The 14,563-nt window shown below is 42.2% G+C and overlaps 1 protein-coding gene across 1 annotated transcript in view; it reads right to left on the minus strand.

The window, feature by feature from the left end:
- Positions 1–14,563, minus strand: part of SNTG2 (syntrophin gamma 2) — a 439,152-nt gene that overhangs the window by 179,320 nt on the left and 245,269 nt on the right. The window contains exons 5-6 of the mRNA XM_054979235.1: positions 13,074–13,117; positions 12,933–12,974 (exon numbers count right to left, since the gene is read on the minus strand). Coding sequence (XP_054835210.1) covers positions 12,933–12,974; positions 13,074–13,117 — 86 coding nt within the window. The remainder of the gene's footprint in view (positions 1–12,932; positions 12,975–13,073; positions 13,118–14,563) is intronic.

Genomic DNA, 14,563 nt, shown 5'->3' on the forward strand with positions numbered 1-14,563 from the left:
ATCATATGGAAAGGGCTTTTCTTGCCTGTCCAGCTCACCACAGAATTTCCAATTGCACATCCAAGGAAAAAGGAATAGACTGATACCTTTTGCAAATGTTTCAATTAACTTCTGCTAAATTTAGAGAGGCAGTTGCATAGAATGTGGGCTTAGATGGGCATCATGCTGAAACAGAAACCCCAAATGGGAAGAAATCACTTGTGGAGGGGATGGGAGTTTTCAACTGCTAAAACAAAGCACCCAAAAGGAAGATGTTTGTACAGTGAAGAGATGTGCAGCAGTGTGGTAGGAAGTGTTGTGTAGTGGTTAGAGTATTAGACTAGGATCTGGGAGACACAGGTTCAAATACCCACTCTGCCACAGAAGTGCGCTGGGTGATCTTGGGCTAGTCACAGACTCTCAGCTTAACCTACCACATAAGGTTGTTGTGAGGGTAAAATGGAGGAGAGGAGAATGATGAATGTCACTTGAGGAGAAAGGTAAGGTAAAAATTAAGTAAATACACACACATGTGTTTGTGCGTGCGTGCATGCATGAATGCATAAAAATCTTTTGGTTTACCATTGGACATGAGGATGTTCTGATCAAGCCCTGTGCACCCGATAATTATGTTCCCATAAGTGAACTTGCAAGTGAGTGTCTGGGAGAAAGCTAGGCAAGAAATTATTTCCTTGACATGTGGCTTGTTATTTGTAGAAAGCTTTTGATAAGGAAAAATATTCAAACGTATTGTTTCCTTACATGAAGTCTAAATGGTACTACTATGGTAAAATTGGTATGTTGTTAGTAGAAGGTGTAGCTCTTCCTCTTTCATTTTGCATATTTTGTAATCCTACTATATAAAAGGCTAAACGTATCAAGACAACTCACTTCCTACTCTGGAGCGCCACCAGAGGGCACTGCTGTGGAGGGAAGCCCAGATCAAGCAGCCAGACCTCCAGGGAGCGTGCCATGGTGGGAAACCCAGACCAGGATCAGGCACGGAGCAGGTGGCAATGCTTCCCCCCACCTTGAACCAGCTGGGATCAGGAGCAGAGCAGGTGGCAATGCCTGTCCCCAGCCTTCACCCTGCTGGGATCAGGAGCGGAGCAGGTGGTAATGCCTGCCTGCCCTTCATCCAGCTGGGATTGGTAGGGGAGCAGGTGGCAATGCCTGCTCCCTGACTTCACCCAGCTGGGATCAGGAGGGGAACAGGTGGCAAAGCCTATTGCCCACCTTCACCCAGCTGGGATCAGGAAGGGAGCAGGTGGCAATGCTCAACCTCCACCTTCAACCTACTGGGATCAGGAGTGGAGTAGGTGGCAATGTCACCTAGCTGGGATCAAGAGTGGAGCAGGTGGCAATGCTGCCCACCCTTTACCCAGCTGGGATCAAGCACAGAGCAGGGGGCGATATCCGCCCTCCACCTTCACCCAGCTGGGATCAGGAGGGGAGAAGGTGGCAATGCCTGATCCCCACCTTCAAGCAGGTGGGATCAGGAGCAAAGCAGGTGCCAATGCCCAACACCCACCTTCACCCAACTGGGATCAGGAGAGGAGCAGGTGGCAATGCCAGTTCCCCACCTTCAACCAAGTGGGATCACAAGCAAAGCAGGTGGCAATGCACATCTCCAACTTCACCCTGCAGGGATCAGGAGGTGGCAATGCCGGCCCCCTTCACCCAGCCAGGGTCAGGCGAGAAGGTGGCAATGCCCATCCCTTTCACCCAGCCAGGATCAGGCGTGGAGCAGGAGGCAATGCCTGTCCCCCGTTCAACCTGCTGGAATCAGGCACAGAGCAGGTGGCAATGCCCCCTCTCCACTTCACCCAGCCAGAATCAGGCGCAGAGTAGGAGGAAATGTCCATCACTTCTTCACCCAGCCGGGATCAGGAGTGGAGCAGGTGGCAATTCCTGCCCCTTCTTCATGCAGCTGGGATCAGTTGCAGAGCAGGAGGCAATGCCTGTCCCCCATTCACCCGGCTGGGATCAGGTGCACAGCAGGTGGCAATGCCCTCCCCCTTCACTTGGCCAGGATCGGGTTCAGAGGAGGTGGCCATACCTGCTCCCCCACCTTCATTTGGCCAGGATCAGTGACTGAGGAAGAGGGAATGCCTGCCTGCCCACCTTCCCCTTTCTAGAGTCTGTTGTAATTTTTCCCCACAATGGGCTTTATTGCTAGTGCCATAATATTCCCTTTAAAGCCATGCAGTAGTATCCTTGAAAAGAAAGACTGACCATAGAGTAGAACATTTTCTTATTTTAGCCAAAATTTTAGTACAAGCCATGAGAATTTGGGCAATCTACAAGAAACTGGTGTTTTTGTAGTTCATATACTAACTTCCACTGGCCTGAATTCTTCCTTTCTTCCTCAAATACTACTCAAGACCTACTCGTCAGAGGAGTAGTGAAAGAAAGAAAGAAAGAAAGAAAGAAAGAAAGAAAGAAAGAAAGAAAGAAAGAAAGAAAGAAAGAAAGAAAGAAAGAAAGAAAGAAAGAAAGATTGATCATACATTAAAAAAGAAAATTAGTATTGTATATAAAAAGGATACATTTAATTTAAAATAAAATAATGTAATTTAAAATGGATATTTAGAGATTGTTTGTTTGTTTAAAATATTTGTATGTCATCTTTGTACCCAAATAGGCTTCCCAAAGAGATGAACATCAAAAAATTTAAAACATTTTTAAAAATTTAAATTTAAAACTTTTAAAATAGTGTATAAAAATAACTCAGTAAAACATGAACACACAACCACCAAGAAAAGAGAAGAGGGCCAATAACAATGTTGGGGGGGTATGCCAAACAAAACAAAAAAAGCTTCACTTGCTAGCAGAAAACAGCAATAGAGGGAAATAGGTGAATTTCCACAGGGAAAGAGTTGCAAAGTTTTGTCTGAGAAGGCTCTTTCTTGAGTTGCCACATATCTAGCCTCAGATGGTGGGAGCACCTGAAGCAGGGCCTTTGAAGATGACTGTAGGACATGGGTAGGTTCATACGGGAGAAGATGGTCCTTAATAAAGTATGCTAGTCTCAAGTTTTCAAAGGAAAAAAATACTTAGTGCAACATATTATTACTGCTGCAAGACTGGTTTATGCACAGGTCTGGAAACAAAAGTGTGTACCTGATGAGAAAAAATTAATAGAGAAGTTGTTACATTGTATAGAAATGGACAGACTTACCTCAATTCTGAATTTAGAAAATAACAAAACTTTTGTAGACAGATGGAAAGACATATATCTTAAGCTGAATTTGACAACCAAGTATATTATTTTATGAAACTTATATTAGTTATTATATTGGATGTATAATCAAGTTATATAAGAATATTACTTTGCAGTATTTTCGCATCACTCCCTTGTGTAAATAACTGAAAATTCTTAATAAAAATACTGGGGAAAAAAATAAAGTATGTTAGTCTCAAGCCATATAGGGTTTTGAAGGACAATAGCAGCACCTTGAACTGGACCCAGAAACAAATTGCAAGCCAGCATAGATGGAACAAGACTGAAGTGCAATGGTCCCCATGATCCACTTCAGTCAGCATTCTGGCTGCAGCATTCTGTACCAACTACAGCTTCCGAACAGTATTCAAAGGCAGCCCCATGTAAAGCGCATTGCAGTAATCTAATTTAGATGTTAGCAGGGCATGTACTGCAGTGGCAAGATCTTTCCTGCCACTACAGTGGCAAGATCTTGTCAGCATTACATTTCAGCTTCTTAGCCTTGATCCAATCCAAAACTTCCTCCAGGTACCTGTTCACAGTTTGCACATCGTCTCTGTGATCTGCTGGGAGCATGAGATAGCACTGAGTGTCAACAGCATATTGGTGTTAACTCAGCCCAAACCTCTGGATGAGGTCACCCAGCAGCTTCTCAGAAGATGAAAAGCAATAGGGGAAAATAAGGAACCTTGCAGACCCCCCATAGGCCTGAGGCCAAAGAGCAGAGCATCAGACCTCCTTCAACATACTCTAAAACTTACCTTTGAGGTAGGACTGAAATCACTGCAGAACAGAGGCTCCCACTCCAACCCCAGAAGGTAGTCCCATAAGGATACCATGATAGATGGTATCAAAGCTGCCAGAGGTTCAGGAGAATTAACAGGCTCAAATCCCCTTGTCCATTTCCTGGCATATAACATCCACCAGGGCAACCAAGGCTGCTTCAGTCCCATAACCAGGCCTGAAAGCATATTGGAATGGATCCAAATAATCTGCTTCACTAAAGAATCTCTGGGGCTGGCCAGCTACTACTCATTCAATCACCTTGTTCAAGAATGGTACATTAGTGATTGAATTGTAGTTATTCAACTCTCCTGGGTCCTAGGAAAAGATGCACCACAACCCACTTCAAGGCAGAAGCAACCACACGCTCTCTCAGGGAGGCATTTAACGTCTCCCAGATCCAGTCTGCCAGCCCACCCACCCATCCACTCCTGCCCTGCCCTGCCAGCAGATTTAAGCAGCCAGAAGAGGCAAGGGTTGTATCAGCAGGTGGTAGGTGTCAAACTTCCAAGAATCTTATGTGCAACCTCTGACTGTACAAGCTGAATGGTATCCCATACTACTGGATGAACTGGCACCCTGGGACCATCTGGTTCTGTTGCTGCTAATGTAGAGTCCAAGTAGGAATGGATGCGAGAGATTTTATCTGCAAAGTGCTTGTAAAACGATTGCAGCAGGCTGCAGAGCAGTTCATCTCCTCCTGTAGGCTGGAGTGCAATAGTCCCCTGACCACCCAGAAGAGTCCTGCAGGTCTACACTGTGTGAATGCAATTGTGGTGGAGAAATATTTTTTCTTTGCCACCATCACTGCCAGAGAGAAGGCTTTAAAATGAGCCCTTGACTTGTCAGATTCATCCTGAGTCTTTCGCCACTGTCACTTAGCTGTCTCGCTTGTCTTTTCATCATCACAGCCCCTCAGTAAACCAAGGGCTGCCCAGGATCTTAGATGTGAGAAAGGTGCAATCATGTTGACAGGCCGGGCCATGTTGACAGGCCAGGCCATTCCTTCTTTCCAGAGGTCAACCAAAGTATTGACAGGAGCAGGAAAATCCAGTAGTACGGTCAGAAAACCAGTTGGAACTATCAGGCTATGTTCGTGGATCATCGTAATTGATCCCTGTGGAGTCTTGGTTTCCCTGTAAGTCTAAACCCCAGCAAGGAGTGACCTGTCCATGACAAGGGGATCATCTTCAATCCTTTCTCCTGAAGATCATCATCTTTGTGCCCAGAGGAAAACACCAGATCAAGAGTACGCCCTCTACAGCATGTGGGGCCTGTTAATAATTGTTATTACACCGTTTGGAACATATGGATTAGAAAATATTTCATATGTGTACAATATTTTGTTAATTTTGTTAATTAAATTAATAATAATAAAAAGGATATACTGTCCAATTCAATGTATTATTTTTGTGTTCAATGCTTTAACATCCATGTACATCCAAGCAGAACTGCAAGACATAGACATTAATGCCTGTTCAAACTTTTCTTTTTATCGATGGTACATTTCATCAGCTTTAGGGGATAACGTTGTTAATACTTTATCAACTAAATTTTAAAAAATCAAGCATGCATCACTAAGATCTTTTAAAAAGTTGCCTTGTTAATACAATGATCATGTCGTTTTCATTTATGCCTTTTTAAATGGAGCTCTCAGCACTCGAGGTGCAAATAGCTTACTAGTTATTGCCATTATGAAAATAAGGTAACTGTATCTTCAGACTTAATTATTTAATATGTCAATAATAGATAACAGCAAAGTCCAAACTCTTGCTTACTCCCTTTCTTTTCTCCTGAAGTATTTAAGATCTGTATTAAGCATTCACTGAATTGGTGTGGAATACAGCACTTGTTTATTCTGCATGAAATCATATTTTTCCCTTTGGATTCTAGACTTGCTGTGCATACAAGAGTTTGATGTGAAGTTGAAGATAACTTCACATAAAATGTTTTGTTGACATCACAATTCATCCCTCAGGAGTGAAAACAATGTTTTTTTTAAACGGCAAAACCAGACAGTTAAACTATAAAATTCAGTAAAGGTACCCCTATGTTAAAGTGTCACTTTCAATCTAAGGACATTCACAAACATCCCAATTCACTTTGAGTGTTTTCATTTTCTGAAGTGCACTCACAAACTAGCAAACGAAGAAACAATTTGGCTGGAAATATATGATGTATTGTTCTATTGGAACTCTCAGATTCTTTAACGCTCTGCATGTGCCTCTTGTCTTTTTGATGCTCTCTTTATTACAAAGCACAGAATTCTTAATATCTTTCTCTGAACAAAATATGTGTATCAGAACTGAATATATACATAGATGAACTATCAAAAATTTGATCAGTAAGCTTTCAATATAAACATAAAGCAAGCACGTTTTCAGAAAAAACAGATTTAACTTTCACACACAACAGAATAAATAATACATACAGTCTATAAACAGTGGCCCAGAGACATAGAAAATTGACAGTAACAGGCAGAAAGTTCCTGACACCACTCTAAGTGGGATGTTTCACACTTTACACTGGAAACCTGTCTTAGACTCTCATGTATGGCAAACAATTTTGGATTTGATGTCTTCCGCTTACTTTTTTGCACAAGCATAGACAAGTACCCTAGGACTATGTTGCTGGGGGGAAAGAAGGAAAGAAGTGTGGCCAGTCTGGCAGCAGTACAGCCATCCTTGTGACCTATAGTATCAAAGGAAAGCTGGTGCAATGTAGCACTCTCCTGTAGCAAGGACATAACTGTAGTAGAAAACAGCTCAATCATTTTGACCTGCTTGCCAAAGAATAGATGCCACTTGAACTACTGTGAAACAATCCACTGTTTCCCCAACTGCAATTAAAAAGCTACAAAACATTGCTGTAAAATAAAACATGCACAGATTTAAATAGGCCCTGGATAATGAATGTTACATTTGTTAATATCTCCTTATAGTAGATATTAACATTTCTGAGAAGCTCCATGACAATGGTGACAGATGTTGCTAGTTACACTGAGATAAACTAGTTAAGCAGGACTGCTGATGCAAGTAATTTACAGGAAAAGAGAAAGATGCTATCTGAATTAATATAGGTAAAAAGTAAAGGTAAAGGTTGTCACCTGTGCAAGTACCGAGTCATTACTGACCCATGGGGGGGCATTGCATCACAACGTTTTCTTGGCAGACTTTCGTTATGGGGTGGTTTGCCATTGCCTTCCCCAGTCATCTACACTTTACCACCAGGAAACTGGATACTCATTTTACCGACCTTGGAAGGATGGAAGGCTGAGTAAACCTTGAGCCAATTACCTGAACCCAGCTTCCAGCAGGATCAAACTCAGGTCATGAGCAGAGCTTGGGCTGCAGTACTGCAGCTTACTACTCTGCGCCACGGGGCTCCTATCTGAATTAATATACTGTATCTTAATTTAAAATTGGGTGGGGGTGGGGGATACTAACACACTCTTAGTTGACAAAATCATGTAATGACTTTACCAGAACTCAGATTCTGAAATTTCATGTCTCTTTGCTGAGGAAATAACCATATAGGCTTAATGCACAGGTGTTTTTGGAATGATTCCTTGCAAAACTAACCAAACATAGAAATGGCTTGATTAACAACAGATAAATTGATGGGTAACAACAAAAACAAAGGGGCATTCCAGCCAAGGACTCTTTTAAATCTCACTGAAATCAATTTTGGCATCACTTTTAATCTCAACATGATAAAAGTATATCATCAACTTCAAATTTGACAGATTTCTAGATTCTCTGTTGGCATATCTGAATTATATTTATATATATCAAACACACAAATGCACCAGAAAAAGTGATTGTTCACTGGAAGATTTATTATGCCAAAATCAGTCCAGTTTACTAGTTATTCCACTGTGGCTCCTCCAGCAGGAATATTAAACTGCCTTGAGTCTCAGACAGACAGATAGATAAAACATCATGTACTTGGGAAGTTAGATGATTATGTGGAAGTTAGATGATACACTAGCGGCCCGCTGAGGTAGCCACCAGCTACCTTTGTATACTTATACAAAGGAGAAGTCTAAATGCTCCCCCTACTATATTTTCAGTCTCACATCTAATTCACGGTAACCCTAACCCTTCCCCCGTGCACTCAAGCCCACCTCCTGCCAGGATTACAGATTGTGATGATAGGGTGTGAGGCACATTGCTGCATAGCTCCTGCCATGTACACTTAGACCACACAGAATTGCCCTGTACTAGTGGGAAAGGCACACAGTGGGTACTTAGCACCACAGAAAGGGCATTGAGCAGTAACACCCGAGGGAGAGGGCTAACATTGTTGCAGTATTCCTAATACATCAGACCCCTTACAGGAAACATATCTACTACCCCAGCCCCACAGTTGGCTTACTCTTGCTGAAATCACTTAAGTCTCCTCTGAGCTTCCCAACTTGTATTAATTTCAATTTGGACTCTACATTAGCAGTGACAGAGTCAGATTGTGCCAGGGTGCCTCTTTGTCCCGTTGCTTGGGATAATTTTCTGTTTATTCTGCCTGAGGATGTGAACAGGAGCCTTGGAGGGTTGAGGCCTACCACCTGTTTGTATTACCCTTGCTCTTCCTGGCTACTTAAATCTGCCAGGGTAGTTGGCTGACTGGGTCTAGGAGGTGGTTAATGCTGTGGTGTGTCCACTCCTAAAGAAGCCTAGCCTGGAATCAGGAGATAGGATAGCCAGGTCACCCTGGCAAGTGGCAACTGTCAGGAGATTGGGAGGGAGGCACAGGGGGGTGGCAGCACTTACCATGTCTTCCCTAATGTATACATGCGCACCTTTGCACCCACTGCAATGATATCACTTCTAGAAGTGATGTAGTCATGGAGGGACGGGAATGTGTGTACACTTTGTACTATGGCTGCTTCTTTAAGCATTGACCTAATACGCTATATTTGGGACCAATTTTTAAGGAATTGGCTCTGGTGCAAAGAGTGTATGCTCCCCCTCGTGGTGATGTCACTTCTGGAAGTGACATCATCTTTTCCTTTTAAAGTACTATGATTGTGGAGGGAACTGATTAGTGAAATCATCTGAGATTTGAAGGTTCAAACCACTTTTGTGAGACATGGAATATAGATTCCATGTCTAACACAGCTTGCTAATAGATTATGCTTTAATATTATTTATTGTCCAGGATGCCTGCTGGTGGCAGAAGATCACTGGGCAGCTTACCACCAGTGATCAGCAGAGGAGCAAATTGCTGTGAGTTTGCCTGCCCCCAGTGAACATCTGGCAACCCTAACAGGAGATCTCAACAACTATTGACCAGTCTCAAATGCTCCATTCTTGAGCAAGGTGATTGAACAGGCGGTGGCTGGACAACTTCAAGTTTTAGGTCTTTATTATAGGACTGAAACAGCAGTTGTTGCCCAACTGGATGACCCATGCTAGGAGATGGACAGAGGGATTGCTACTGGACCTTTCAGTGGCTTTGGATACCATTGATAATAGTATGCCTCTAGATCAGCTTTTTAGGCTGGGATTGGGAGGCATCATTTTACAGTGGCTCCAGTCCTACTTGGAGGTTAGGTTTTATAAGATGGTATTGGGGGACTTCTGATCAGCCCCTTGACCTTTGGCCAGTGGTGCCCCACAAGTTTCTATCTTTTCACCTATGCTCTTTAACATCTACATGAAACCACTGGGTGAGGTCACCCCAGACCTGTGTTGGGTTGTCACCAATGTGCAACTCTACATACTCAGTTCTGCTTTGCAATTCCAGGCAATTTGAGCAGATTTTTCATTCTACTTACATGTGGGTTTTATCATGTCCTAAAACCACCCTTCCTCCATGGACTTAATGGGGTAAAAGTGACCTCTTAACTGACTGTTTTGGGATGGCTTCTACACATGAAGGTGCCTTACACTGAAGCAGACCATTGGTCTATCAAAGCCAATATTGTCTACTCTGACTGGCAGGGGATCTCCAAGGTCTGAGGTCAAGATCCTTCACAGAGTACTACCTGAGTTCTTTAACTAGAGATGCTGGGGATTGAACTTGGTACCTTATGCTCTACTAAATATGCCACAGCCCCTCCCCTAGAAGATTTCCCTAGATGAGTCGGGAATATACACTGAGGTGCTTTTATTATTTTCCACAGGTACTAACAAAGGAGAAAGAGACCATAAATGACCATGTGGTATGGCATGTTGATTTACTAAGCACTAAAAGTTGATCTTGGGAAATGCTGGGTAGAGATGATAAACACCCATGCTCCAGGAATAAAGCACATTTTGGGAAAGTATTAACTATCGAGATGAATTTAGCCAAGAAATACACAGGATAATTTCAGAGTAACATGCTTCTTACATGCCAGTGTAAGTTTATCCAGTTAAGAGATAAGGAATTTTATAGCAATATCTAATCAGCAATAAATCAGAAAGTCCCCTTCCCAAGCTAACAAACACACACGTTTAATAAATTTTGTTCACATGGATAGCTCTTAAAATAAATGAGGGTTGCTACTATTATCTATTAATAAAAGTAGAGGATAAGATGAAACTAGAGCATAAACAAGAGAAAAAAAGCACATACTATAAAAATAAGAAGAGATGGATCACTGATCTGAAGAGCTAACAGTGTTAACACATCTGATAAAGTGGACTTCATTCCATGAAAGCTTCTACCATAATAAATATGTTAGTCTTTAAGGAGCTACAGGTCCTTGTGTATTTTTACTTTTAAAATGAGTAATGCAAAGAAGGAAAACCAGGGAAGTGGGAAAAAGATAAGGATAGTATTAAGATTCCAAACAGACGCTCCTTCTCTCTTTCTCTTTTTTTTTGTTAATGTTTATTGATGACTTTGAATAAAAGATAATGATTATCTAACAATATGATGTTAGCATTGCCAGGTCTCCTGCTATGGTGGGAAAATTCGCACCAGCAACCCTCAAATCCCCACTGCTATCTAGTAGGCAAGAGGAGGGGATATATATATATATATATATAAATCACAGTTGGCCCAACAGTGTGACATCATTTCTGGGCTGAACCTAGAAGTGATGTCATGCCATTCAAAGATTCAATGAAATCCTAAATCAGTGTGACATCATTTCCAGATTCAGCCAGGAAATGATGTCATACTGCCATTCCAATGGTGTCTCATGTTCCAGCCCCCAAAGCTCAGAGGATTGCCAAGTCAAGGCATGGCAATTCTACTTATTCCTTGTCTCCCACTCTGTACTACACACTGATATAATGGCTAGACAAGCCACAACAGAAAAAGGGAGTGGGGGCAAGAAAAAAAGAGAGTTGGGGTCTAAGATGCATAGCAGAAAAGGGTTAGTTGTACTTTCTTTTATTTCTTAAATACCACATACACATGAGCTATAAATCAAATCCAGTCACCTGTATTTGGAATATATTTTGCTTTCTAATCTGCAATATTAGGTGATTTGCCATTTATGCAGCTCTAAAGTGTAATGGTACTTTGCAGTTTAGGCCCAAAGAATCCCAGCAGCAGGAGAAGAATCGTAAATGTAAGACTTAGAGTCTTAATTGTACATATACAGGAAAGTAAGATCAAGGAATACAAGATGGAAGACAACCACATATTCATAGTTGAAATGGTACATGATCCCAATTTAAATTTCCAATTCAAAGCCCAAGTATCCCTCTCCGATCTTCAGTAATCTACTGTTACCTAAATGGCTGCAGCCAACTCTGAGGACCTCATCAACTTTTCTTTTGATATATAATGTGCTGCATATATTTGCAAGCATAGGCACAAAGACATACCAAAGCTAGGCCAATAAATGAGCAACAGAGACTATGGTCTCTTCTCTCCCAGTTCTTAGAAATGTAATATTTAGGGCTGCCAGACCCCCGGTGGGGGCGGGGGATACCCTGCCCCCACCCTGCCACCCCTGCCCCTCCCTACCTGGCTGGCGGGGGGAGCACACCTTCCATGCGTGCCCCCCTCGTGGTGCTGCGTGCCCCCGCACACAGCAACCACCAGGATCAGGCCTGTTTTGGCCTGGATCAGGGCCCCTGTAGAGCGTGGGAGCGTTCCTGCGCTCTGCAGGGGCCCACAACGGGCCCAATCCGCGCCCAAACGGGCCCAATCTGCACCCATTTTGGCGCGGATCGGGTCCATTTCGGCATGGATCAGGCCCATTTAGGCGCGGATTGGGCCCGTTGAAGGCCCCTGCGGAGCGCAGGAACGCTCCCGTGCTTCACAGGGGCCTAAAATGGGCCCAATCCATGCCAAAATGGACCCAATCCGCGCCAAAATGGGCACGGATTGGGCCCGTTTTGGCGTGGATCGGGCCCGTTGTGGGCCCCTGCGGAGCGCAGGAATGCTCCTGTGCTCCACAGGGGCCCACAACGGCCCGCTCCGTGCCCAAACAGGCTGCGTGGTGACGGCACTGACATCATCACGCTTGCAGGAGCGCGCGTGCGCGCTCTGCCCACACACACACCCTTCTCCAGGTAAGAGCCAGGCCCCAATCTCCCGCTGGGAGATCAAGGGGGCCTGGCAACCCTAGTAATATTCCTTTCTAAAATATAGATCCAACATCATTTTTAAAAGTGGGGAAAACAAGATAGGGTTATTTAAAGCAATTGTTTTCATGGGCAATGATGATGATATTGGAGGGGGATAAGTTTCCCACAAGTTGCAGCTTTCCATTTAGCTTCTTTTCAAGTGTACTTTGTCTCGTGTGGTTTGATCCACAAAGAGAGCATCTGACTCATGTTACGGAACGTGTGAGGTGGAGGAGAGACATAAGGAGTAACTTCTTCCTTCGCCTCATGAAAAGAAATGCCAGAACAGTAAGAATACTGGATGAGTCTATATGAAAAAGCAGTTGAACCCATTTTGTAATTTTAAAAGTGTACTCAGAAATTCACAAAAAGGTCAAGGCAACTAAGGCAGCAAAATGCAGCACACAAAGGGGAACAATGAAAGATATAGAACTTACCACTTCTTCGTGCGTAGAGCTTTCAACATTTATGCCATTAACCTATAAAAAGTCACATTTGAAGTATCAGGTTAATATCAGCCTTTAATTCAAGCATCAAAATAGTGACATGCTTGAATCAGGTGTATAGAATAAACTGACCTGCATAAGTGCATCTCCTATAAATAACATTCCTGATTGGTCCGCTGTAGAATTATAAAAGAATCACATATTAATTGAGAAACTTAAAATTATGACATCTTTCACTACAGCAATTGTTTTAAGTACTGTTCTTGTAACGGCCACTTCTGAAACGGCCTGTCTTGTAAAAATGCCAGTAGCATAGCAATCATCCAGCAAAGCTAAATAGATTGGTAACAATTCTAAGGAAATTAACAGAGCTACTTTCCAGTCACAAAAGATTATTTAATATGTAACACAAATGTCGTTTCTCACTAATGATAGATTTCATCAAATTATGGAAGAAGTGTGGTTCATATTTTTCATGAGCTTTGGTAAGTCAGTAAAATAGGAATTTTGCATCTCTTGTTCTTTCCTCCTGAAAAGATGTGCAAAGACTTCTATAATCAAAGGGGATGCACACAGAATTTAATAAAGCAATTTGGCATGAACTTTGAATCCACTTCATTAGAGAAACATAGTTTATTATTTCCACCAGTAATTTATAATGTTTCAGCAACACGAAATTAAAAAAATGTCACCTTGCCAACAGTATGCATACCAAAGCGTCCTATAGAATCCATATTCTTACCTTTTTTGAAAAAGCTTCTGTTACATTAAAAAAACCTGTAGTATATCTTTTATTAGGACCAACCAAAATATTGAAAATTAACAAGTACAAGCTTTTCAGTGCAATCCTACACAGAGTTACTCCAGTCTAAATCGATTGAAATCAATGAGCTTAGATTGGCATACCTCTGCTTAGGATTGCACTGTTTGAGTGTGTTCACCTAGCATTTCAGTCAGACACAATGTTTTTAAAAGATGTTGTTTTAGAGAACAGCTAAAATGTAGATTATTAAGGGCCTAGTTCACCGATGCGTTGCTACTGCTGAATTTCCCACAGCTGAGTGTGCTCAGTTCATATTTCTCTGCACTTGCATGGATATACATGGTTTTATATTTAGTTAAAATTGCTACTGTTTGTGAAGCTGAGACCATTGTGATGAATATTCAGGACAGGCTTTGGCATAATCCTGCTTATGTTTATATACTCAAGTCCAGGCATGTGAGGATTGCTTATTTGAGAATATCACCACTCAGTTTAGAATTAGCTTCAAAAGTAGAGAACTTTTAAACTGAGTGATTTCAAACAAGCACCCCTCCACTCCCACATGAGGAAAACCAGTCATTAGAAGCTTTGGATTATCATACAAAAGCAATATGCTACCAACATTTCTCTACATTCAGTGAGCATATTACCTTTGATATTATATATTTAGCTTTCACTTATGTGTTCAGTCGTCACGTAATGCTTAAAATATTTTCAAATTCAAAGACAGACAATAATAGCAGAAGGGTACAAATATCCTTTGTCGGAACTATAGGATGAAAAGGAGGAGCAGGATAGCTACATCAGGCTGCACCCCAACCCTGTTTGTATATAGGATGCCTTGCTAGTAGACCATATG

This window comes from Eublepharis macularius, chromosome 1 (assembly GCF_028583425.1).
Source record: "Eublepharis macularius isolate TG4126 chromosome 1, MPM_Emac_v1.0, whole genome shotgun sequence".
Taxonomy (NCBI): domain Eukaryota; kingdom Metazoa; phylum Chordata; class Lepidosauria; order Squamata; family Eublepharidae; genus Eublepharis; species Eublepharis macularius.